Here is a 27,905-nt window from a genome sequence, read left to right on the forward strand (position 1 = left end):
GCACTAAGATGATCCTCATCTGGGTGAATACCCTGTGCAGATACAGTATGGCCAAGGAAGCGCAAACTGCTTTTATTAAAGTGACATTTTGAATCATTCAACTGTAAGCCTGCATCATGTATGCGCTGAAGAACCACTTTGAGGATGTGGTCATGGTCACTTTTTGTGTGTCCCCAGACATCATCCAGATAATTGGCTACGTTTGGCAATCCTTGCTGCTAGCATTTTCTGAAATGCAGATGGAGCTGAAGCAAGGCCATAAGGTACTCAACAGAATCTGAATAGTCCTTCATGGGTGATGAATGCAGTCAGATCACGACTTTCTTCATGTAACAAAAGCTGGAAATAAGCATTCTCTAAATCAATTGTTGAAAGACAGTTGCTCCACGCAGCATAGACATCATCTCATCAATATGGGGCAAAGGATAACTGTCCGCAACAACAGCTTTATTTGGTTCTCGCAGGTCTACACACATGCGAATACCACCGGTCTTCTTCTGAACAACTACAATTGGAGAAATCCACGGTGATGCATCCACTCGTTCAATAACACCCAAGTCAAGAAGGCGTTGAAGTTCATCACTCACAGCATTTCAAACAGATAATGGCAACCATTCTGACGTACAGGTTTCACCACTGGAGAAGTCTTTACCTTATGCACAAAGCCTTTTGCACATCCTAGCTTAGTAACAGGCACAGAAGCAGAAAGTCGCATTACAGAGGCTGAAGACTGAGCCGGTCCTGGAAGTATGGAAGAACCTTCAAACTTGAAATGCAATCCATTAATAAAATCCATTCCAAGAAGAGCAGTGCCACATTCAACTATAAAGATTGACATATTATAGTTCATATTATCTCTGGTAACAGTAACAGGTAGACAACCAAGCACTGGAATTGGATCTTGTGAATACGTCACCAATTTAACAGAAGGAGGCAGCAAAGAGTCTTTTTTTCATGCACAGATTTAGGCAGAATGGAAACGGAAGATCCAGAATCCACAATCAACTCCACAGGTACAGAGACTGATGCAGTCATGATAGTAGTAGTACACTTTATCTTATTAGATACTGAATCATGCATGTAAAGAACCTGAAGCTCAGGCAGTTCAATCTCATGTTCAGAATGTGTTTGCTGTGAACAACACAATTATTGCACTTAACAGAAACTGCAGGACATCTGGAATCATTTGCAAGGTGTTTTGTAGATCCACAGCAATAACATGCACGAGCCAAGGAAGTAGCAAAAGACTTTGAAGGCACAGACAGAGGTTTCAAAGGTGATTGTCTTTTGTAACGATCAACAGCAGGCACACTTGTTGCTTGTATTGCTTGCACAGGTACTGAAGTCTGATTTGAATAATGTTCTTTGTCACTCCTTGTGTCCTTGCCCTCATTAGATACATCTCTCCCTAAACCTTCTTCTATTGGTGGAACATCTCAAAAAACATGTTTATCTGCCAGCGCATCCCAGCACCTGCATTTACAGACTTTTGGGTACTTTTCCATTTGTGAGTATTTTCTGCGGGGCATTACAGCATTCAGACTTTTACATGAGGGAAATTCTTCAACAGTGGTCGTCAATGTTACTCAACTGCAGTGTACAATAGTCATTACATGTCTCACTGCTTTCCATAGTTCCCTCTGTGTAATTGTTTGTATTATTTAATGGACCTTAAGTCAAAGCTGAGCATGATGATTTTCATTAGTCTAGTTTTCATTAGTCTAGAATAGTGCACTGCACACAGCTGGGCAAAATAGTGGCGTTTTATTGTATTGGATACATCTTAAACCCAGGCAATGCATAGGCCTATGCTTATGTACTCTAACTGTTCAGTACTTGAGAGCCACGGCGAGTTTACGAAACGTAGGCTGGTCAGATTTGTACTCCCAAGTTCACATGTTCGTCACAAAATTCCCCCAAACAGCTAAGACTAATCTAAACACGATCTAAACAGGCTATGAAATTGTGAACTTGGAATATAAATCTGAAGACACGCACATATAGCGCTTTTCTTAGTAGGGCAGCGCGGGGCACAATGTAACACACTTGTTTTAAATACTTCCACACATGCTAGCATGATGAAACTTGGTGTATTGACTAGTTGCCATATCAACACTATAGAGAAAAATTGCGCCAAAATATATATATATATATTTTTTTTTGGAAGATATCCATAGACATTTATTAAACCATAGCAAGTAAATTTCTTAGTTAAGTTAAATTTTCATCTCTATTTTTTGTGTTTATTTAAAATTAGACAAATCTGATATTATTTTAATCTCCAATATGTTATTTAACAGTTGAGATAGCTCTTTAATGCTTCGCTAACTAGCAGAAGACACTCGCCGGGTTTAAATCCCAGTTGTGCAGGCGGGGCATGTTGTAACACTGCGTTACAATGTGCCCCTATTAGAAATATGCTATTATATTCTATACTTTTATTAATTTTATTGAGAAAACGTGAGAAAAAGGTGAATAAAGACTGAGAGTCAATGTTCAGAAATTACTAATTATTTATTTGTTTTGAACTATGTTGTATAGCTGTGTTTTCCTGTGTTTGTAGTCGAAACTCAAAAATTAGTTTATATTTAATTATTAAAAAATGCCATTATTTTATATGAAAAAGTTAATAATTGTATTTAATTAAGAAAATATTTTAGTTTGTCTTGTATATTTTTTTTTATTAGATCAGATTACATTTTAAGCTGTCATATGGTAATGTTACAATGTGCCCCTCACTTGTTACAATGTACTCTAACTCCACCTACGGGGCATGTTGTCACATTTCACTTTCTTTCTTTCGGAAAAAAAGTATTATATATACTGTATTAATAAAACAAACCCACATAATTGTACTAGACATGAGGGAAATTTATGTGGGGAAAAAATAATAATAACCATAAGTAGATTTATACAAACAGAGAAAGTCAAAAAGCGTTACTTTGTGCCCCGCTCTCCCCTATGCTATGTTGGATTGACTTCCTTTACGTATGTTGTAAAGACGATCAAAACAGACTAGCCGACAGTCTGCCAATCTGCCAATCAGAAGCGAAAAAGGCGGTACCTTTTCCCCTACCAACCTGGGAATAAAAAATATCCCGCTCGCCTGCGGGAGATGGTCATCACTGCAGAAAATGAATCCAGGGGGAGGAGTCGGATCCACATCCAACTCCTCCCACCTTACGTCTAAACCTACCCATCTCCACCCCTGATTCCTAAACCCTACCAATCTCCACCCCTTATATCTGGATCCAACTCCGCCCACTGGATCTCGTGTAGGGCATTGAGGTGCTACTGGCCGGTGGCGGTGTGAGGGTAGCCTATAAGGGAGTGTCCTAACTCTGTTTTTCAACGGTACTGGTCGCCACTAATACAGAGTAACAACCGATCACTTTTACTTCACTGAATCTGCGTTCATCTTTGAGCAAAAAGCGAAAATGAAGCATGTCTCTAGATCTCTTTTCTTATTGTTGGTGTGCTTACGTCTGCATGGTAAGACAATCATACATTACTAACTCTTTTCCCGGTAAAACGACCGACAAAGTTTCATAATATGCTCTATTAGCTTTATATTCGACGACGGATATTCATGTATTTTTTGTCTTCTACTCCATCAATGTAAGACGTGATCTCTTTTCTGGTCAACGATAAAAATGAACGATGATTTCGCGGCACAACCCAGCTTCATTCAAAACATGGCCAAAATATTAAATTATATTAAATATGTCCCTGACCCTGTCAATGTGCAGTTGTAGTGACATGGTATAAAAACCACTAAAAGTAACATGGCTTCATACCGTGAGTAAATGTAGATACATTTGCATTTAACTGATCAAATGTGCATTGAATGTAGCCTAGTGTAAATGAACAAATGAACTTTGGATGAATAAAAGTGTAAAAGAAAACATAATTTCATTTAAGTGTAAGATTGAAACAGTAAAAATCATAACGATTACAATAATAAACGTTCCATTGTACTTTAATGTTTTAGGAAAATGGCACAATTTTTCTAACGTATTTTTATGGGTAATACTCATAATGTCCATGTGTTGTAAGATAACACAAGTTGTTCCATGAGCCTCGTGAATTTTGTCTTATGAGTGAAAGTGTTGTATCAAATTAGCTCTATGAAATATTAATAATCAATAATAACTGGTTATAATTGATTATGAATATTTGGATCAGTTAGTATAATTACCTAAATGTCGTAAATTAATATTACAATCAATTAGCCTGTTTGTCCTGTGAACACTCAGGATTAATTGTTTATTAACTCTAAGAAATGTACATTTCCGGGGCATGTGAAATGTCTTTCTTAATTTACAGTACTACTAAGAGCAAGTAGACAAAATCTATGATTAGTGACTCCAGTTATGAGCTTGAGACACAGACAACTTTACGTGTGACATGAACAAGATTTTATTAACTAGTCTAAACACTTAAACTACTCTAACATACACACATGCACAGTTTACCAAGGGAAAGAGAGCTGAAGCAGAATACAGGAAAGCAAGAAGTTATAGCATTGTTTGGAGTTCAGCAGATCAACAGCCTTGAGCAAACCATCAGTTTAGTTCTAACACGCCCTTCTTTAAAGGGGTAAGGATACTTAATGCATCAAATAATGAGACTAAGTTTGATACTTGCATGTCTCGCCTATTTGAATTAAACTGTCCTGATGCAATCTGTTGAGGCTCCAGTTGATCTTTGCTGACGTGGTCTTGATGGTGAATGGATATTTGAATCATTTGTATGTGTCTGATTGGTCCAGATGCTACAGTGTAAATCAATGGTGTTCTTCTGTGTTACATTATGAATACAGACATCTGAACACTATTGTATGATGTGTATAAATTTTTTTTACAGCACTATTATGCATTTATTTGGCTAATGTTAATTGTTTCTTCTTCAGGTGTGTCTGGTGCCGCTGAGAAAGTTAGAGTGGCAGTGAAGGAGGGAGATTCAGTCACTTTATACACTGGTGTTCAAACAAACCAACATGAAAATATTAATTGGTATATTGGCTATCTCCTCGCTCGGATCAATGGAGATCTCAGTAATATCTGTACAGATGTTCAGTGTAATGAATATACTGAGAGATTCAGAGGCAGACTGAAGCTGGATTATCAGACTGGATCTCTGACCATCATGAACACCAGAAACACAGACTCTGGAGATTATACACTACATATCACCAGCGACAGCAGCTTCAGTGAAAAGATCTTCAGTGTTTATGTTACTGGTGAGTCTTCATGTTTAAAAGCAAGTCTTGTCCATTTCAATCACATCATTAATGTGTTTCATACTTTTGCTGAGACATTATTTATTGGTCCGTGTACCTTCGGATAATTGGTTTTCTCGTTTTTGTCTTAAACGGAAAAACAAAGAAATCGTTCATTTATCACATATTCGACCCTTCTCATTAACATAAGAAATCGCAAATCTTTTCTTTTTTTCATATTTTTGTTTGTGTTTTCATCAAACTTTGTTGTAATCCGCCAAATGGAAAGACAGTAAAACCAAACTGGATACACACGTTGTATTTTTCCATCTCTACACGAGCGGGAATAAAACGCCTCTTTCCGCTGATTGGTCAAGCAAAGATCAAGCCGTGATGTCATCAGTTGTTACTAGTGTGAGTCACTGTGGGTGAATAAAAGTGTAAATGAAAACATGTTATTTAAGTGTAAGATTGAAACGGTAAAATAATAACGATAAAAAAAAAATCTTCAATTGGATCTTAATTTTTTGGGAAATGGCACAATTTCATGGAGTATCATAATATTCATGGTTGTATGATGTTCATGAAGTGAATGTTCATTGTGAATCCAGACATATCTCTCTACTTACAATCTTTATGATATGTAGGAGAGCATTTTCAAAGCACTATTATGCATTTGTTTGACTAATGTTAATTGTTTCTTCTCCAGGTGTGTCTGGGGTTGATAAAGTGTCCGGGATGGAGGGAGATTCAGTCACTCTAAACTCTGGTGTTCAAACAAACCAACAAGACAGAATGACATGGTATCTTAATGGCATTCGTATCGCTCTAATCAACAGAAATCAGAGTCAGATCTGTACAGATGTTCAGTGTAATAATACTGAGAGATTCAGAGGCAGACTGAAGCTGGATCATCAGACTGGATCTCTGACCATCATGAACATCACAAACACAGACTCTGGAGAATATACACTACTGATCAACAACAGAAACAGATTCAGTGAAAAGATCTTCAGTGTTTCTTTTCGTGGTGAGTCTTCATGTTTAAAAGCAAGTCTTGTCCATTTAAATCACATCATTAAAGTGTTTAATAGTTTTGCAGTGACATTCAGGGCTGTTTTCTCTTTACCTGTATATTAATTCACACACAGCATAAAGATCATTTCTTCAAAAACACATTTATTCATGGTTGTATGATGTTCATGAAGTCAATGTTCACCGTGAATCCAGACATATCTCTCTACTCACAATCTTTATGATATGTAGAAAAAGCATTTTCAAAGCACTATTATGCATTTGTTTGACTAATGTTAATTGTTTCTTCTCCAGGTGTGTCTGGGGTTGATACGAAAGAAAAGATGGAGGGAAATCCTTTCATTCTAAACACTGGTATTCTAACAAACCAACAATTACTGGTTAGATGGTATTATAATGGCATTCTCATCACTGAAATCAGTGGAGAAAATGCAAGCATTAGAGATTCCAGTTTTATCTGTAGTGCAGATGTTCAGTGTAATGAAGATACTGAGAGATTCAGAGGCAGACTGAAGATGTATCATCACACTGGATCTCTGAGCATCACAAACACCAGAAACACAGACTCTGGAGTTTATAAACTAATGATCATCAGCGACAGCAGAATCAGTGAAAAGATCTTCAGTGTTTATGTTCATGGTGAGTCTTCATGTTTAAAAGCAAGTCTTGTACATTTAAATCACATCATTAAAGTGTTTCATAGTTTTGCAGTGACATTCAGGGGTGTTTTCTTTATCTGTATATTAATTCACACACAGCATATACACTACCAGTCCTAAGTTTTGGATCAGTAAGAGTTTTAATGTTTTTAAAAGTAATCTCTTCTGCTCACCAAGGCTGAATTTATTTCATAAAAAAAAGTAATATTGTGAAATATTATTACAATGTAAAATAGAACTGTTCTATGTATTTTTGTTTCTATGTGTTTTTTATTCTAAATAAATGCTGTTCTTTTAAACTTTCTATTCGTCAAAGAATCCTGAAATAAAAATGTAAATAACTTTTCAACATTTATAATAATATGAATGTTTCATGAGCATCAAATCATCATATCAGAATGATTTTTGAATCATCATGTGACACTGAAGACTGGAGTAATGATGCTGAAAATTCAGCTTTGATCACAGGAATTCATTACATTTTAAAATAGAAAACCATTATTTTAAATTGTCATAACAACAATAATAATCTTTTAACCAAATAAATGCAGCGTTGGTGAGCAGAAGAGACTCATTTCAAAAATATTAAAAATCTTACCAAACCTACCGACTGGTAGTGTAGAAAAACACATTTACTCTTAAACTGTAATTTATAGCTTTAACTTCAAATTATGATTTAAAAACAAACTAGTTTTTCTATTGGTGGTAGTTTAAACTGTTTTGTTCTGGTCTATATCATTTCTTATCACCTTTTATCATCAATTTAAATACATCTATTTATTTTTTAGTTCACCAAGAATCCAAAGTGCAGTGGATTTGAAGTTAACACAAAATATGTTCATAACATGTTTATATATCAACCCAGTAAATGTTTTCATTGAGGTCTGTTTGACAAAATAATTCTTCACATGAAAAAAAAAAAAAAGAAGTTATTAACTAATGTTATGAAGATAAAAAATGAATGTATGAATAGTTAGTGTTTCTGTGCTGGTGTTTCCAGTTGATCTCACAGTGCTTGATGCTTAGTTCTTCAAAAACACACAAGATGGAGCCATTTCCCACTTAAATCCACATCATACAACTGATGACCAGAGTAGACACGTGTATCAATAGATATCGGACAAAAATACTGTTGAAGTTGATTTATTAGTCAGTTTGTAAATAACAATGACTGTCTGTCTTTATCTCTTCCAGGTTCAGGTCCGACTCCATTCCAGCTAGGAATATATGCAGCCGTCGCTGTTGCTGTCGCTGTTATTCTTTTGATTGTTGCTGTGATTTACTGTTACAAGCGCAGAGCAAGAAGGAACGGTGAGTGTAACATACAAATGATTGAATAAGACTGAAATATGAGATTTAAAAACATCTTTAAAAGATATTTTTTACTCTAACTAAAGTAAAGTGTTTAATAGAGTTTGTTGTGTTTCCTCCAGAAGCGAACAGGACGGAGCGCGATAAACAGGTGAGAAACTACATCAACTGAATCTGTCTGACTGCAAAACAGATTCACATCTGTGCGCTCAATAAATGTTTGTGTGTGATTCACATTTTATAGTATTATATACTTAGAATAATTTATTTAAATAATATTTCAAGCATTTAAATGTGCAGGTTCTTGATGAAAGATGAATTATTGTTTTAAATGTGAAGAGAAACATCCTACATTTTAAGATATTTAGTTATTTTTTGCCTTTGTGTAACTCAAACATCAATCCGGTTTATTTCTTTTACCTTTTGTGAATGTGTGTTTTTTTATATACAGGCAAGTGGAGCTGAAGACTCGTCTCCTGATCAGGATGCGCTTTTTTGATGAAGACTCTCAGAGACTCGAACCTTAATCAGACTGAGACTGAGGCGGCCAAATAGACACTTATTAACACCTACATAACACTTATTATTATACTTGAGCATGTTGTTGCCTCTCATTTGTGTTACCATCTTACAATTAATAACCTGTTTGATCCTCTTCAGTCAGGTTTTTGTAGATTCCACAGTACTTGAAACGCCTTTGGTCAAAGTTACCAATGATTTGTTGATGGCTTCTGACTCTGGTGTAATTTCCATTCTCATCCTTCTTGATTTAAGAGCAGCTTTTGATACTGTTGATCATAGTCTATTACTCACCCGCCTTGAACAAGATTTTGGTGTCGGGGACAGCTTTGAAGTGGTTTAAATCCTATTTCACTGACCGTTCTCAGTTCGTTTCAGGTCTGAGATTAGCTCTGTTCTCACTGGTGTTCCCCAGGGCTCAGTCTTGGGCCCTCTACTCTTTAATATTTATCTGTCACCACTTGGTCATTTGTTACGATCGCTTGGCCTCTATTTTTGACACTAGTCTTTCATTTGATTCTTTTGTCCAGAGTACAGTTAAATCATCCTTTTTTTCACCTCAGAAATATAGCAAGATTACGTCCTATGCTAAATTTCTCAGTAGTTGAAAACCTGATGAATTCCTTTGTCGTCTTTAGGATAGATTATTGTAACGCCCTTTTAGCTGGAGTCTTAAAATCCACACTAAACAAACTGAAATATGTACAGAACTCGTATATTGACTGGGTCCAGGGTATGCAATCATATCACTCCAGTTTTGGAGTCCTTACACTGGTTTCCAGTCAGATTCAGAGTAGATTTTAAAATTATGATGCTGACATATAAAGCATTGCAACCCCCAACTCGGAGACTGCAATCTTCACAATCCAACTTGTTGGTTGTTCCTCATACACGCTTACGATCTATGGGTGACAGGGCTTTTTCTTCATATGCTCCTGTCCTTTGGAATTCTCTTCCGCTTGATCTTAGGGAAGCTCAGAGCTATGACATTTTTTAAGGTAGACTTAAGACATATTTTTTTAAATTAGCATTTAATTGTTGATGTTACATTTGTATTGCTTATTTTGTGTACAGCGCTTTGAGAAGTTGCTTTTAAATGCGCTTTATAAAATAAAGTTTATTATTATTATCATTATTTTGATACTTTCATTAAAAGAGAACTTGAAAAGAAAATGGGAAACAAGAGAAGAAACTCACATCGCTCACAGAGAAAGATTGTCACGATTTCAAGATTTCTTTAGTACCAATACTAGTGAAATTTCACTAGAAATCAAGGCCCCCTGAAATCAAAATTGAACTTTTTTAGCTTTCAGTATGAATATGTTAACCTTAAAGGGTTAGTTCACCCAAAAATGAAAATTCTGTCAGTAATTACTCAGTCTATTTAAACCCTGTAAGACTTTCGTTCATCTTCGCAATGCAAATTAAGATATTTTTGATGAAATCTGAGAGCTGGATCACTCCTCCATAGGCTGCAAGAAAATTGATATCTGCCGGCCCCGAAAGTTAAAGACAATGTTTAAAATAGTCCAAGTGACTACAGTGGCTCAACCTTAAGTTTATCAAATGACAAGAATACTTTCTGTGCGCAAAAAAACGACTTTATTCAACTCTTAATTTTCTTCTGTGTGTTCCTCTGAGTGAGTTCACGTAGTGTAACAGCGCAACGCTTCTGTGTTGTACGTCAGAACGTAGGCTCACTATTGGCCAGCATCACACACATGACCAGCGTCGGCCAATTATGAGCCTACATTCTGACTCAACCAAAAAAAATAAAGAAATAAACAAATAAATTGACTTAAGACTAAAACAAATAAACTGAAATAACCCATTAACTGTTGAATTCTATTCTACTGGGTTACATTCAAAACTTACAGTCTCTTCCGCTTCCGCTAAAATGGATCACGGATTTTTATGACATCACTGCAGACTTTAGCTTCTCATCACATCTTTTGTCCAATTAAACGCTCTCTAGAATCTAAAGCTCCGCCCCCATGTTATAAACCCCACCTGGCCAAAGCCACTGTTGACACGTCAGGGAGCAATATGTGTTGGAGATGTGTGTACGACCATTTGATTGACGAACTGTCCAATGATTCTAGGTGGTCTTGGAAATGATTGGCTGGAGTTTTTCGAGTCCTTCCCGTTCCACAGATGATAAAATTGCTTAATTTTCATTTCAGTGCTTCTAACTCAGTGGCTGTAAGTGGGTTAGGAATAGGATTTTAAGTGATTTTGAAAAAATGAACAATAAAGAGAATCACATACCCCACCTTTAAAAAGTCAGTTGTTGGTTCCTCATAATGTAGGTCAAAGACAGTACACAAACACACACAAAATCTATAAGCATAGGTGATCTGAGGTCATGATGGTCAAATATCTCAGGGTTTCAGGCTTTCCACAAGATCTCTACAAGTTGCACTGCACAAATGTGTACAAGCAACACATAAGTTTTGCATCATGGGTTTGGTTTACCCCTAGTCTTCACTCTAAAGCATGATGTGAGGTACATCCAGAAATGCTTGCTCAGATGGTATAATAGCAAGTTAAGGAACAGGTAAGCTTAATCATGCTTACATTACTCATTTAATGACCTAACTAATGAAATTCCATAGTGCTCAGTTGTTTCTTGTAATAACCAGCACTGAGGTAAAACTCAACAAAGAAAGTCAATGTAAAGAAGCATTTTTCATCATTACAATTACTGTTGTATTGCATTAGCAAAATAAGAAGCAGCTTCTAATAGGCCCAGTTCACTGCAATGGTTCAAAATGGCTTTAACGAAGAATACAAAGATGGAGAAATATTTATGACCATTAAACAGATGACTAGAACAACAATAACAAAGCAATGTCTGAGAATCTCAATTCATACTTCAAAGATGACTTTAGTCCGCTGTATAGTGGCATGTTAAAAAAACAACCCCCAAAAACGACTTTATACTAAAACATTGCTAATTGCCCTTGAGATTTCATATAATTGGATTACATTAAATATGTCTTTATATTTTTTTATATTTAAGCCATTGTTTACCTCATATTGTATATCTCAATGGAAAGAATTGATTGTGCAATGTCTATGAAACAAAAAGTTCAAAATGTAGTTTCCCTGATTGTGGCCATTTGTGACATTTTCATCTTAAGGTCACCAGCCTGTGGTCAGCTGTGAGAGATGCAAAGCAGAACAAAAGTATTTTGGTGCAATAACTTTTAAGTGGCACTTAATTTCATGAGATCTATATCAGGGAGGAATCAGCTTGACCTAAATGCATTTATATGCCAAAAATATAGCATATAGAAAACAGGCCCCGTGTGCCCAGTTTAATTGTCAAGTACTTGCTTAGTCAGCCTGATTTTGATTGAAAATATATAACAGCATCTTGCCTCTCAATTATCAATTGTAGTGAAAATGACATCAGAGGACTTCAGTGTCTTTACTGTAATATTGTTGCCAAAGGCGGAGGGTGAACCAACAACGGGGTAAGGCTAAAGAGATGTGCTTCCCCTTAAAAAATATAATATATATTAATATTATACATATATTTTTTTAGATTTCCTTGAAATAGTTACGTGTCACAGCACAACATTTCAGCATTAATGGTCCAGATCAATTATTTGTTATTAAAGCGTCTATGCTCAAAAACTCGCCGCTCAAAACGCCAGAGATTTGTTGAGGCTGCATTGCTCAACGCTGCAAAAACACGTAAATAGAAGCTTTTTATGTTCTCCAGAGCGCAAACACAGATAAGCACCGGATTGTTTGCCAAATATAGGCAGCTTTTCCCTCTAAAAGCAATCAGAAGGAGCAGCAGACAATGGTTTGAGTGAGAAAATTCCTAGCAAGTCTCAAGTCCGTGACCAGGGGAAGGCTAAAGGTGATGATACACAGGGCAACTTTTTGAGCAATGTTGCTGGGCAATCTTGCCGATCGATTGTTGCTTGGGTATTTTCCCATTGAAAATTGGCAGTAAATTTCTGTCTGGATAATTTATATCAGTCGTGGGCCCTGTGTCTCATCTGGTTGCCCGTTGTCTATGAAGCTAGACGGCTAAATTTGTCTCTTTCACCCGATTGCCGTTGAGAAATTGCAGGTTTTGAAAAGTTGAATGAACGAGTACTTATGTCCTTTCGATTTCTTACAGGTTGAGTTGTTGTTGCCCAAAACACGCTAGCATTCTTGCTAATGAACAGTCAGTTCAGAATGATTGGTCAGTGAAGGACTGATTACGACCAGAGATACCGCTTGATGGCATCCGATGCGGGGCCAGAATGTTAAGGCGGACATTTTTTTTTTTAACAACAAAACAGAAACTCTTCTAGCACATGTATTTACCTGTGTCAGCTGTGTTGTCGATGCCTCAAGTGAAAAGAAAGTGCAGAGCGCGAAAGCACCAAAGTGAATGAGGGATTGCCGTAAAGCAGTATCTCTGGTCGTACGATGTGTATGAAGCATTGACATTTTAAAAAACTTTTTAAAGCAAATAAGTGACTCTAAAAAATCTAACACCCAGCAATGTGTAATTTCTTTGCATCTCCTTTCGAATACAACATTCAAACTACTAGACAAAAAATTATATCCTGAGAAAAGTGGATTTTGAGGGGTATAGCTCCATTGACCTCCATTCATTCTGCACTCGTCCTGTGAGCGCCCTCATATGGAGCCAGAGTGGAACTGCAACCAGTTCAGAAGCCGGAAGTTTACTGAAAGTCAACATATTATGCTCCTGAGAGTGGAACTTCTCCCCTTATTAGTCATTCTCTGGTAACAGGAACTATACTGTACCCACAAGAGATGTCTGTTTTCATAGTAGCTGTAAGAGGCAAACAACTTGAGTTGAGTTTCAGGAGAAAGGCTTGCATGCATTATTTTAGAATGAATGGAGCCAGGGGTAGATGTGAAAGACTTCTGTGGTTTAGAACAAAGCAGTTAATTGCCACCTAAAAAGCACACAGGACCCCTTACAGTTATCTCTGTATGTGTGAGTTTACCTCACCTGTGAGAGTTGTCTCAATGCACCATCGATTCCACAATCTGTGTAAAAAGAAATGTCAGAGATGAGAAATTCAGTTCACTGCTTTTATTTGAAAAGCTTACAGAAGATTCCCGCAACTGCTGGGGGAAAAAAGGATAATGTTAAAACATATAAGGCCAATCAAAAATGTAATTAGGCCTACTTTTTTTTAAATGTATTTTTTTTTTCTTTCAGAATTCATTTACACAGATTAACTAGAAATGTATCCATTGTTTTATATATTTAGATAGATAGAATGATAGAACGATAGAACGAACGATAGACAGATTGAATGATAAGACAGACAGACAGAAGAAAGAACGAATGATAGATAGATAGTGTTTTGGCAATCCTTGCCTTGCTGTACCTCTAGTTTTACTATCATGCACAGGTAGGAGTGAAGTTTTTACAGACACACAAAGATTTTGCAGAGATTATTGCAGTTGAGGTTTGTGGTTTATTGTAGTAAATTGTACAAACAGATGAACACACCAGTTGATTTCTTATCTTGTTTCCAGTTGTTCTGATCTGTAGACTCTAATCCGTGCTCTGTGCTCTGTTGTCTGGTGAGGACGGTATGTGCTCCCCCTACCTGTGGCTACCACTTCCTGTCACCTATGCCCCCTACAGGATGTGTACCCGAAAGGTACTTCTAAGTACCCCATGGGAACACGATAGGACCTTTAATGGTAAATTTGTGAATGTTGTACCTTAACTATTACTTTATATGACTTTTCAAAGGGTACATATATGTACCTTTCACCATGCATATTTCATTGTGTACCCCTTTTCTTTGGAAAGGTACTTTTTGGTACTCAGTTGGATACATGTTTGTTCCTTTGCTGGCACATTTGTGAAATTTGTACCTTAAAGTACTTAATTGTACCCTCACTGTACCTTTATTTCTGAGAGTGTATACAACCATGTGCATCTAATCAGTGTCACCCAGTGTCCAAAATACTAATATAAATATATCCAAACAAAATAAAATATCATGCCAACAATAAACATAAATGTCTCCTACAGATATATAGATCTATATTGTGGTTAGAAAACTCATTATAAAGATAAAACAAGTTTCTAGAAGACAAACATATGATTTCCTTTAAAGTTCAATAACTTCTGCAATCCAAAAGCATAAAAAGCAGTGTTCAAGGTGATGACGAAGAGAAATATGATTGCCAGTAAGTCACACCACCCCCCCCTCCCCCCCTCCCCCCCTCTCCCCCCTCACACCCACCACAGGAAGCTAGGTAGGGATTTTCTGGTATAAAATAAGCGCGTCTACATCTCAGTGCATAAGAGTCGACTGCAAGTCTGAGTGTTGTGAAGGGCTTACCCGTGAGGCTGAAGGAGCTTCGTTCTGAATGTCTTCAATGAGTCGAGATTTTTTTTTTATTCGTGTAAACTCGTATAAATCTATCGATCTGAAGTCAGTTTATAATAAACTCGCTTAGAAAAGTGGAAGAATAATCGTTGCTCGTTTAAAAACGGCTCTATGACATCGAACAATCTGACACAATGGAAAACTTTCATAACAATGGACTTCGTTTACTCAATTTGTACTCACACGTACAGAAATATGATGTTTATTTTAATCTTCGCCGCATTACTCGTGGACGGTGAGTAGGCCTATTTAAATGGTTTCGCACTTCACTTAAACTTTAAAGAAAAAAATATTAATTTAGGGCGAATCAAAGCAAAAAAAAAAAAATGTCTTTGTGGTCTAGAGGTCTTGAAACTGTCTGGAGATTGTGAAAGAAAAACGTCTTATTCTACAGTGCAAGTAGCCTATTAAAAACCCTTACGAAAAATAAACAATGGTTTTGCTATACACTAATATAGTTTAACCATGGTATTTCTTTGCAGTAAAACTGTGGTTATACAAATCAATCAATCTTCCAAGAAACCATGGTTATAACACTTTTACTATAGTAAATCATGGTTAGTTTTCTTAAGGTATGAAACCAACATGATGCTTTGTTTCTGTGCTGATGTCTTGTTCACTATTGCATTAACATTACTCAGGATTCAGTGAACTAACCTGAGAACTAATTTCTTATTCACCATTTTGTTGTTACTGTATTCACAAAATATCCTGCGGGACTTGAACTCTGTCCTTGGATCTGTAAAGACTTGAACAGGATTGCAGGAGGAATAAGACTTAAAGGAATAGTTCACCAAAACATTAAACTCTGTCATCATTTACTCAGCCTCATGTTGTTCCAGATCAATCCTACTTTATTTCTTATGTTGAACACAAAACTGAACTCTCTGCCTGAGAAACTGTCTCTTTTCTCCAGGTGTGTTTGGTGTTACAGTTGAAGGAAAGTCAGTGTTCGTGATGGAGGGAGATTCTGTTACTCTACACACTGATCTTACTAATATACAGAAATATGAACGCATACTGTGGACATTTGGAACCGTCAGCACTCGAATAGCTCAAATCATCAATGCTGTCAATAAGGTCTCATTATATGATGAAGTTCTTGATGGGAGATTCAGAGATAGTCTGCATCTGGACAAGACTGGATCTCTGACCATCACAAACACCACAACTGAACACAGTGGCGATTATGAACTACAGATCTTTGGTGGAAATGAGGTCCCACTGAAGAAATTCAGCATTATTGTTTCTGGTGAGTCGTTCTCTTGATGCATTTGGTTTGATTTCATCGCATTGCTGTGTCAATCCATTGTAGAGTGAAACATGTTATTCTCTGATGTTTTCCAGCTCGTCTGCCTGTTCCTGTCATCACCAGTAACTCTTCACACTGTTCTTCATCATCTTCATCATCATCATGTTCATTGGTGTGTTCATCAGTGGTGAATGTGAGTCATGTGACTCTCTCCTGGTACAGAGGAATCAGTGTATTGTCCAGCATCAGTGCGTCTGATCTCAGCATCAGTCTCTCTCTACCTCTGGAGGTGGAATATCAGGATAAAAACACCTACAGCTGTGTGCTGAACAATCCCATCAGCAACCAGACCACACATCTGGACATCAACACACTCTGTCACACATGTGCAGGTACGAATAATCAATAAAAGCTAATCAATAAAGTTTTATCAGTTCTAATACTGATATGGTTTCTCTCTTTCCATTATCGCAGCAGGTTTGTCTGCAGGTGAAATAGCGCTGGTGTGTGTTTGTGCTCTGGCTCTGGCTGCAGTTTTGTGTGGTGTTTACTGGTACCATCAACACAAGCTTAAACGGGCAGATCAAGCTGGTACGTGTTACCTAGAGCTGATTTCACAAAAGAACGGTCAATTATGCAAAATAAAGTTTTGTAAGAAAGGTTACATTTACTTCTGTGTTCTTGTTTCATATACATTCACATTCAAGACATTATCTATGTGTTTTTTTCTCAGATTGGAAAACGTATAATAAGGACAGTTGTTCACAAAATGGTAAGTTACTGTACAACTGTGTGCAACTTGGTTGAAAGTTACTATGTCAAAAGGTGTTATTTAATGAAGTCTGTGATTTTGGTTAAAACAGGTGCAGTTCCTTTGTTAGCTGTGGAGACAGACGGTAAGATATCATGTGCTTATATTGCAGGATACTGTGTCTTTGTTCAGCATATGGTTCGTGTTGTCGTGAAGCACAATAGAAACTGGCAGCGTATATCCCAGCTAACAAAAGTGTGTTCAACATTTTGCTAACGTTCACATTAAGTTGGTTATGTTTTGTTGGTAATGGGAACATTAGAGAATTCCATTCTATTTTAGAATTTTGCAAACAGTTTTGGAATGTTATTTTTTTTAATTTTCTCTGAACCATGATACTAGGTAGCTATTTCTAAATGTTGAGAGAACCTTGCCAGAACGTTAGCTAAAGATCTGAATATGTTCACTGTTAGCTGGGTGTAGACCCAGTATTATAAGGTGAGGTTGAACAGAAAACTGGAGGAGCAGGTTTATATAATGTCCTCAGGTGAGGGGTGTGACTAAGAGGATGGCAGGGTTTAGACTGTTGGGTAAAGACGCTGGGTTCATTTAACCCAATTTGGATTAAATGGTCATGAATGGTCGTGACCATGTTATTCATACACGCTGTGACTATACAAATCACAATATGTAAATAGGAAAATGTTGGTGTTATTTGTCACTTATTGGGAGCAGTATGCTAGCTGGAGCCGTTTACCTCCAGTCTTTGTGCTAAGCTAGGCTAGCGGTGGGTGCGTCAAACAGAGATACGGCACGCACGGAGATGAAAAGGGTACGTATGCACTTATCTAACTCTCGGGGATACAGTGAATAAGATAAAGTCCCAAAAAGTCGAAGTGTTCCTTTAAGCAGAGGGGTTATCATGTGTGTCCATCCGCTACGCCACTGGTAGTGTATGTAAATCAGCAATGTTTACTCGTTCTTATTGTTACCTGGACTGAGAAATTCACTTTTATTTGTCAGCAAATGTCCGACACTAATAGTGTTATCACGATACCGGAATTTTCAAATACCTTGGAAAAATATCTGTGGTAAGCAGGACGAGCCCGAGGGTCGTGAGAGAACGGAACAAGGCCTCGTATCTCACGGAGGAGCGGAAGCATAAAAAGAGGAGCGATGACAGTGAAGGATGAGACAGGACCAGGCCTGGATTTTACATTATGTTTTGTTTATGCTTTATTATGTGTGTGCGGCAGTCATCTGTTGACATCCGCCATTACTTTCATTGTGAGTTTTTTTATTTAAGTTGGCGATACGAGGCTGGTGCGCTGCGCAGGTGACACTCGATAGTAATGATTTAATTTGCAATACTTAGCATGCATCAGTCCCAGACCCTCAAAACGATGACTTGAATCTGAATCTTGAAAATTTGAATCTTGAAACTTGAATGAATCTGAAAGTGGGATAAAGCTGACTGGCTAATCCCAAAGTGAAGTGAGTTACAGTAATCCAATCAGTAAAATCTTATTTTTTTAAAAAAAAAGAATATTGGCGGAATAGGTTTTACTTTTACTAGTCGTCGAAGCTTAAAGAAGCATGTTTGAACACTGTATTTATGTGTTTGTCAAATTTCGTGAAAGACTTTCAGATTTCAGGATTTCTTTCTTGTCTAGAGAGTCATTTCCAGGTCTATAGAGAAACATTAGAGTCAGAATGAAGCTGAAATGATCGCCGGTGTGTGAAAGAGAAACTAAAACATGAGTAAATGAGGTGATGGTGAGCTGTTTTAAACTATCAGTCGAGTGCTTGACTTAACACTGACCCACAACTACTGCAGGGAGTTGTCACACAGAGGAGAGATGTGTATTTTGCAGATATTACAAACAATCAAACCTGTTAGCTGGGATCTGTGGGGGAAAGGGTGTTGCTGTGTCCTCTGAGCAAATCCAGGTTTCAACCTTAGGATGATGAGCTTTATTGATTGGCATTTCCACAGTCCCAAACACAGAGAGCAATGAGGAGGTGTAAAGAAACTGCAGGCTTGTTGGATCATGTTGTACAGCACTTCTCTGTTCCTCTGTGAAATTTGTCCGCCCTTTAGAACTTTCTAACAAAACTACTTCTTTAAACTCCTCCTTGGCTGTTGGTACAATTCGAATGATATATGCGTGATCTGGAGAAAAAAAAAAATACAATTTAGTTTTTTCGTTTGATTGTTTCGAATTTAAGCCAAAGATTTTGGGTGGGTTTAGCCTATGATGAATTATTGACTTGTATCTTCAATCTGCCTAGCAAAGGTTGAGCAAAGGTTTCGAGAGCGAACGCAAAGTTTCTCAGGGAATGCAAAACATTTTGTGAGCGAATGCAAAGTTTCTTGGGGGAACGCAAACGTTTTGCGAGCGGAAGAAAAGTTTCTCCGGCGAACGTAAACGTTTTGTGAGAGAGCGCTAAGTTTCTCGGGGAAACACAAAGCATTTTGCAATCAAAAGAATAGTTTCTTGGGCGAATGCAAACGTTTTGCAAGCGAAAGAAACGTTTCTCGGCCGAACGTACATGTTTTGCGAGAGAGTGCTAAGTTTCTCGGGGGAAGGCTAAAGCATTGCATTGACTAATTATTTTTACTCCCAACTCATATTTTTTTCCCACCACCATGTCCCTTTAGGGGCTCCGTAGTTATACAGGCTGTAGGAAGTCACAAGGTTAGTTGTTTCCATCCAAAGTTGTGAATTAAATTAGAATGTCGCATAAAAACATTTGCTCAAAGCACCATACCATGTGTTTCCATAATCACTTCTCGGGAAACTGGCTCAAAGTGTCGGTTAATAAAAATTGCCTGCAACCGGCGAAGCCACTGTTTTTTTGTTTTGTTTTTTTTTCATTAAAAACACTAATTAAGCATTCTGATGTCTGGTGTTTGGCAATACAACTGCGGTTCAATCACATCTGAAAAACTGTTTCTGTTTGTTCTCCAGGTGTGTTTGTTAAGGAAGATAAAATCACGTCAGTGTCAGTGATGGAAGGACAACCTGTCACGCTACACACCGATGATGCTGAAATACAGGGAATGGAGAAGATATGTTGGAAGTTTGCGGATTCCAAAAAACACAATGATAAATTTGTTCTCATAGCTACACTGGATAAAACGAACAATGAGAAACTTCTATATAATGGAAAAATTCTCAAATTCAAAGACAGTTTAAAACTGAACCTCAACACCGGATCTCTCACCATCACTAACATCACACCTAAACTCTGTGGACATTATAAACTCCACATCACCAGCAATGGACAGATGAGCATGCATACATTCATTGTTGCTGTGAGTAGGTCTTTCAAAGCTTTTAAATGTCTTACTAAGATGAAAACTATTAATAAAGAGTTATATGTTCTTTGCATCTTTTTTTATAAACAGAGATATATTATATAGTTGTTCTGTCTTTGTCAGAGCTTCATATTTCATCGTGAATAGTTAAAAATCACTGTAGTGGGAAGACTAAATTAATTTGTAGATTGATGGGAACATTCAAATACTTTCCATATTTTTACCTTCTATGATTCTTTATTTTCTTGCAGATTCCATTGAGTAGAGAGCGGATCCTAAGCCGGAGACAAACCTGCCCTTGATTACAGTATATAAACACTGGAATATCATTCACATTTAAATTCCACCGACAAATATAAGAAACATTTTGCTATTTTTTTTAACCATCTAACATCCCTAATGACAAAATGCCTTAATAATAAAGATAAGATTTCTGTAAGGCTGACATAAAATGTATGTATATTTTGATACACTGCACCTATTTGTCAGGGGAAAAGAGCTATTAAACACAGCAGTTAATTTGTGGATGTTATTTTAAAACCGCTGACAAATATTATTATACTAGTATTTTTTGTATTTTAGTATTAACTCTTTCCCTACCAGTGTTTTTTTTTTTTTAGTTTTCACAAGTTTAATGGCCCCCCTGAATATTTTGTTGTACGAATATCTGAACATGCAATATATCGAAAGAAAGAACAGAGCCTCTGTTTTATTCTAGCTTCATGCATTATTTTCTATTCATTTATTCAACACTTGAATGTGGGTAAGTTAAAAAAAGCAACATTTTGAGCAAAAAGCTGAGAAAATCACATTTTTGTTAAAGTCTACATCCAGATCGGATTCAGAACGATGATCAAAACACAGATGGAGTAGATCGAGTCCATCAACACCCCTAAAGCTTCACAGTCCTGTAGCTCTTCCTGAGTCGACATTTCATTCAGTAACACAAGGCAGTTTTGATTTATTTGATGTTGATGATCACGTTATTTTACATATATGATTAAATATGAGATCGTCTTTTGATCAGGAGATTCAGCACTCTTTCAGAAGATGCACAATAGTGCCCTTCTACCGTATAACAGTGAAAACAGGAAAATTACGTCAATGTTAGGGAAAGAATGAATAGTTTTTTCTTCATATTTTTCCACTTTATTTTTATATATATGAAGAGTTCAGATGCAAAAACCTCTAGTGCCATCTGCATTTTTTTTTTTTTATCAAGCTTGTATATTTAAGTAATTTCACTTAAATAGCAATTAATAGGTAATTTTCATTGAAATTTAAGTGAAATTACTGAACTTAAATATACGAGCTTGATAAAAATGATCATTCTAGAAGAAAATTTCAGATGGCACTTAGAGGCTTTTGCATCTGAACTCTTCATATATAAAGTATTTAATGAAGTCATGACATGAGAAATCAAACGTGCCTTGATCTTTTGACATATATGAGGTCTTTGTACCATTAAAACAGGTTTATTATAGACAGTGTTTATTTAATCATGTATAAATAAATGTAATTATTCAGAACCTTCTGAGAAGAGCAAATTAACTTTCAAACACATTTATGACGGTGGCATCACATTCTTACAAGTTATTTAATGCAAATAGTGTTAACTATAGGTTTGATTGAGTATATTAAAGGGATAGTTCACCCAAAAATGAAAATTGTGTCATCATTTACTCTCCCTCAAGTTGTTCCAAACCTGTATGACTTTCTTTCTTCTGCTGAACACAAAAGAAGATATTTTGAAGAAAGTTGGTAACCAAACGACTGATGGACCCCATTGACTTCCATAGTAGGAAAAAAATAAAAATACTATGGATGTCAATGGGGACCAGCAACTGTTTAATTACCAACCTTCTTTAAAATATCTTCTTTTGTGTTTAGCAGAAGAAAGGAAATCATACAGGTTTGGAACAACTTGAGGGAGAGTAAATGATGACAGATTTTTTTTATTTTTGGGTGAACTATCCCTTTAAGGATGTATGTTATTTAGTTGATGTTTACCTATTTAGTTTGCTTTAACTTGTCTATGTATGTTTGTTTGGACTCAACCGCTGAAGAACCGATATCGTTGGCCAATATATAGCAGTATCCACCTTATTTCTGCGACCTTACTTCGTTTTGAATTATGTGTGGCACTAAAGGTTTGGGGAACTTCCATTCAAAAAGGCTGAAACGAATCATTTCAAATCATAAGGTTGCCCTACAAATAAAACTGATCGTCAGTTTGACTGAATGAGCCGTCAATTTCCCTTCATGCTTTGAAGGGAAACGTGGCATCCCTTACAGAAAAAACACATGAATTTCACATGTTATCACATGTGACCACATGAGTTTTTGCACATGTGAAGTTCATGTATTTTTTCTGTAAGGGATGTTATTACAATATGGTAAGAGCTCTTTTCAGTCGCTGCTTTCTTTTCCTCGTGGTTATTTTCTTTTTTCCCTTTGCAATCCGAGGTAAAAGTATGAAATAGATCACTTCAAACGTTTCAAATGTAGGCTACGTTTTCAAATATAAACATACACACACTCATACCTACTCGAGGAGGCCGGGGGCGGGGCTTTGACGTCACCCATGCATCTACGAATCACCTCTCGACTTTCACTTGGTGCCTTTTTCAAATTCGTTATTATTAAGGGACTGCTGTTTACGGCTAATTCTGAGAATAACCTTCACACACAGAACAACACATACCGACGGTAAGACGGCTCTCTCAATTTAAACTGCACGATGAGTTAAATCTATAAGTCTATCATAGTTTTCAGTGAACAACAATGTACTCGTGAGATTTGGAACTTAACGAACCATGTGCATGGGGCTGGCAACTTCTGGAAAGGAAAATAAGTGACAAGCGTGGTTATTTATATGAACTAACCATAACTAACCCTTTAAAGCTATCCGCGAACCGCTATGACTGCAAATCAAACAAGGATTTGTATCAAAGGAATGATTATTCTTAATCTAGAGCGTATTCCTGAGAATACGGGACAAACTGCGTTCCGTGTGACTTTCATACAGGACGCTTCATTGATGCCTACAATGATTCATGTTTCATTCATTCCATTGTACAAAATAGCTGTCAGTTAACAGACTTGGACCAATCATGTTTAGCCTATACAGCCAATTATAGGCGGTATAGGCTACTTCACAATTGAAAGAGGATTTCGATGATGATTTTTATTTATTTTTTTAATTTTTTTGATAATGGCTGAATATTTTGAATGACTTTTTATGGACTTGACATTGCTCAGCATAATTGTTATTAAAATGTTCTCTCTTGATTTTCAGATGCTGTTTCTCTATCTGCTGGTACTGTTGATAGATACAGGTAAGAACAGAGTAGATACTGTACAGTAGTGATGGTTGATTTGCTTCGTGAAGCTTATAAACCTTTTATGAATCTTTTGTTTAGAATTTGTGGTTCGGAGCCTGGCTGTATCAAACTGCCAAAGTCACGTGATTTCAGCAATGGCTCTGAACGAGGCTTCGTTACGTCATAACGGTTTTGAATCGTTTCGAATTGTAATTGTTCACCGCTAGGGGGCGATGATCACCGTGAACCCATGAATCATGCACATTCAGTGAGATCGCCCCGCAGTGACGAACCATTGAACACATGATCATGATTACCTGATCTCTCATCAGTTTTATACATTTGTAGACGTTTCACTGAGGCATTAGTATCATTGAAAAGAATAATAGTAGTTAATAGTCTCTTATTGGTTTGTTTAGTTGAGCAATCCACAAAACAAGCCCTGGAAATTGATAAAAGAACACGTATTACACAGACACTTGATAATTAATCTTATTAGATGAATATATAATTGCATTTCTTAGATTTTACTTTTAAAAAAAAGGTGTTTTATGCATGTTTGGCCTGAGTATCTGTTGCAAGTACACCGTTCTGACCAGCAGGGGTCGCCAGAGTGTGGTGTTTTGAACAATTGGTTAAATTGATTCAAAGCTTTTCTCCCATCACTATACTGTACTGTAGGGTACTAAGGTTTGAAACCACTAGTGAAACGTTTTACTTTGCAGTTTTATAACTTAATACTTTTTTTTACCATTACAATTTATTTGCAAAACATTTCCAGCATAATTTAAGAAGTTCCAAAGAACATTTTATATTTGAATGAAAGAAAATCTGACTGTACAAAGAGTCACTGATCAATGTAAAAAATTTTAAGCTACACTTGATTTCGGACCTAGAAATTCAGAAATAATTGTAATAATATTAAATATTTGAGAAAAACACAGATTTTCAATGTGGTTTCAGACTTTTGGACCCCACTGTATAATAACAGTGAACAATTCAATTGATGTAAAACTAAAAAAAGTTGTGTTTTCTAGCCTCTCAGCACAGGTTGGTTGAAGGCGTTGAAGGAGGCTTTGTCGATTTGCCGTGCAGTCACAGAAGAATTGTACTTGAAGAAAAACAACTGACAGTCTACTGGAGACACAACGACACCAGGAATGTATACGATATTATCCATGGAGAAGTTTCTGTAAAGGAACAAGACCCAGCGTACAAGAACAGAGCAGAAGTTTTACTTGAAGAGCTCAAGAACAGCCAGATCTTTCTCAAACTCACCGATCTTCAGCTCTCCGATAGAGGAACGTACATCTGTTTCGTTCCAGATGTGGGCGATCATCACAGTACACAACTGGTGGTCAGAGGTGTGTTGTAATGCCTCCTAATTTAATACATTTGGAGTTTCTATGTGATTTGAAATCTAAACAGAGTTGGTATAAATAGTCAAACATGTTGTACAATATTGTTTTTGCATGGCAGATAGTACACATATTTTGGTCTATTAGCAAAATATCTAATAATTTTCAAAGCATTTAATTTTACTCCTAATTTTTGCCTCCACAGAACGGCCAGTAACAGAACACAGAGCAGTTCGAGTAAGAAGCCATGGCACAGAAACAAGCCTGGGAAGAACTCTGAAACTCCTACTTCTTTTATCTGGATTCATTCGGCAATTTATTTGATTCTGCTTGTTGTATTGTTCCATTGATGTATAAATTTTACTTGTTTAAATGTTGTTTGTTTATAGATGATGTGCAGTACTACATTTTTTTACACTACACAATGCAAATGAAAAGTTTTTTTTTTTTTAATTGACTCAGGCATTTTTAAGCCAACAAAGTTTGAACCTCTTTCTTGCTTGCGCGATTTGTAAAGAAAAATATTTTTTAATCAGAGCTATATGTGTTTGGTCTATTTGTTCAAAATATCACACATTTAAATGTGCAGATGTGTTTGTAGATTATGTGCTGAACTGCAATCAAATCGAATCATTCATTATTTAAAATCACATTTCATGCATTGAAATTAGTAAAAAATTAGGCTACATAAGAAAAAAATAAAACTAAATTCATAAACTCATTGAGAAGAGCAAATCAACTTTCAAACACATTTACAATTGTGGCGTCACATTCTTACATTTTATTTAATGCAAATAGTGTTAATTACAGGTTTGATTGAGTGTATTAGGATGCATGTTATTTACTTGATGTATTCAGTTTGCTTTAACTTGTCTGTGTGTTTGTTTGGGCTCAACCGCTGAAGAACCGATATCATTGGCCATAAATATAGCAGTATAGATCACTTTATCACTTACTTTACGTTTTTTAAATATGAACATACCTGCTTTAAAATTACTCATACACCCATTCGAGGTAACCGGGGGCGGGGCTTTGACATCATCCATGCATCTACGAATCACCTCCTTTGTGTCTTTTTTATTCGATCAAACAGTGTTTGAGAGTAAACCTAATTATTTTGTAATTAAAAACATTAAAAGATTGCAAAAAAGTCTTCTTAAGGCTCAAAAATAAAGAAGTTGATAAAATTATTTGCAGAGCGTGTAAATCTTTGAAAACCTTTATTTTTCTTTGTGTATTTCAAACACTTCATCACAAACACACAAATTTTGCTCTCTTTTCTGCTGTCTTTTTTGCGGGTCTTAATCTTTTGCTTGAGAGTTGAAAAGTGATGCTTGCGAATGAAGCTGTGTCTCAGTGGGCGGGCTCTACCAACCAAGACCCTTTTCTATTAATCACCATGGATTAAAGTGATAGGTTAAAGTGAACTGAACTATTTGCTTGTTGTCCTTTCCCATTTAAATGCTTAACGTTGGCTAAACCAGTGAAGTCGGGCCAAAGGGTCGGGCTTAGTAATCATGTCTGATCTGCCATAACTTCCGGATCATTTCATTAGACTACCTGAAACTGTGATTGTGATTGAAGTCAATATAAAAAGAGACGTTATATTGACTTTTAACTTCTGCCAGCAGCCATATCACCCTGTTGCCCAAGACTGGTCTCCCACTGAAGCTAAGCAGGGTTGAGCCAGGTTAGTACCTGGATGGGAGACTTTCTGGGAAAACCAGGTTGCTGCTGGAAGAGGTGTCAGTGAGGCCAGCAGGGGGCGCTCACCCTGTGGTCTGTGTGGGTCCTAACACCCCAGTGTAGTGACAGGGACACTATATTGTGAAACAGCACCGTCCTTCGGATGATATGTTAAACCGAGGTCCTGAGTCTCTGTGGTCATAAAAATCCCAGGATGTCCTTTGAAAAAGAGTAGGGATGTAACCCTGGGATCCTGGCCAAATTTGCCCCTTGGCCTCGGTCCATAATCTTAATCATCCCCATATACTGATTGGCTTCATTACTCTCTCCTTTCCACCAGTAAGCTGGTGTGTCTGGGTTCTCCCAAGGTTTTTTTTTTTTCTCCATTAGGTCACCTGATGGAGTTTTAGGACACCATTAGGTCACTTGATGGAGTTTTAGGACACCATTAGGTCACTTGATAGAGTTTTTCGGTTCCTTGCCACTGTTGCCTTTGGCTTGCTCAGTTGGGGATATTTTGGGGATTTTTAATTTTATTTTATCAATCAATAAATTCCACTAGAAACAAACCTTGTTGTATTATTTTAATTTAATACTGTGAAGCTGCTTTGATACAATCTGTATTGTGAAAAGCGCTATACAAATATACTTGACTTGACTTGTGTGGTAGGCGTTCTGGCGTAATATGGCTGCCGTCGCATCATCCAGGTGGAGCTGCACATTGGTGGTGGTTGACCATGTAAAGCTCTTTGAGTACCCAGAAAAGCGCTATATAAATGTAACAAATTATTATTAACAATATTAGTCTTAAAAACTATAATGATAATATAGGTAGGCCTACATAAAATACATAATATAAATTACTTAACACATTTTCTTTCGTTATATAGATTCAATTGTTTTACATGCACTTATCAAGACAGGTTTTAGATATTTTTCTCAGCAGTTTTTTAACTTTTTTGCTGTTATGTAAGTGTAATTAAACTTTTTCATATTCATATTTAATCTTAAGTAGAAATTTAAATAACAATGACCGTCAGAAAAGAATCCGTCTGTTGCTTAGTGTGACT

The 27,905-nt window shown here is 36.6% G+C and overlaps 2 protein-coding genes and 1 long non-coding RNA gene across 6 annotated transcripts; all 3 read left to right on the plus strand.

The window, feature by feature from the left end:
* Window positions 1-3,332: 3,332 nt before the first annotated feature.
* Window positions 3,333-11,186, plus strand: LOC307170001 (uncharacterized protein). Of its 3 annotated transcripts, none has more exons than XM_079890931.1 (7): window positions 3,333-3,492; window positions 4,913-5,242; window positions 5,931-6,251; window positions 6,551-6,895; window positions 8,110-8,226; window positions 8,349-8,377; window positions 8,678-11,186. In XM_079890931.1, exons 1-7 carry the CDS (start codon window positions 3,438-3,440, stop codon window positions 8,723-8,725), a joined length of 1,245 nt encoding a protein of 414 aa, XP_079747057.1. In that variant the 5' UTR covers window positions 3,333-3,437; the 3' UTR covers window positions 8,726-11,186. The 3 variants fall into 3 exon arrangements, with proteins under 3 accessions (XP_079747057.1, XP_079747055.1, XP_079747056.1); XM_079890929.1 differs by having other exon boundaries at window positions 3,368-3,492; window positions 6,551-6,907; window positions 8,116-8,226; window positions 8,678-9,320; XM_079890930.1 differs by having other exon boundaries at window positions 3,368-3,492; window positions 6,551-6,907; window positions 8,116-8,226; window positions 8,352-8,377; window positions 8,678-9,320.
* Window positions 11,187-15,007: 3,821 nt separating this feature from the next.
* Window positions 15,008-21,418, plus strand: LOC307169994 (uncharacterized protein). 2 transcript variants are annotated; one of them, XM_079890920.1, is made up of 8 exons: window positions 15,008-15,378; window positions 16,060-16,395; window positions 16,491-16,787; window positions 16,870-16,986; window positions 17,129-17,167; window positions 17,259-17,324; window positions 20,119-20,465; window positions 20,720-21,418. In XM_079890920.1, exons 1-8 carry the CDS (start codon window positions 15,255-15,257, stop codon window positions 20,768-20,770), a joined length of 1,377 nt encoding a protein of 458 aa, XP_079747046.1. In that variant the 5' UTR covers window positions 15,008-15,254; the 3' UTR covers window positions 20,771-21,418. The 2 variants fall into 2 exon arrangements, with proteins under 2 accessions (XP_079747046.1, XP_079747047.1); XM_079890921.1 differs by having other exon boundaries at window positions 17,259-17,291.
* A 1,670-nt stretch (window positions 21,419-23,088) lies between these two features.
* On the plus strand, window positions 23,089-26,574 carry LOC307170022. Its single transcript, XR_013823265.1, has 4 exons — window positions 23,089-23,177; window positions 23,767-23,806; window positions 24,829-25,155; window positions 25,355-26,574. It is a non-coding gene; the product is annotated as an uncharacterized lncRNA (long non-coding RNA).
* The last annotated feature ends 1,331 nt before the right edge of the window (window positions 26,575-27,905 follow it).

This window comes from Squalius cephalus (genome assembly GCF_949319135.1).
Source record: "Squalius cephalus genome assembly, chromosome: 13".
In the NCBI taxonomy this organism is placed as follows: Eukaryota; Metazoa; Chordata; class Actinopteri; order Cypriniformes; family Leuciscidae; genus Squalius; species Squalius cephalus.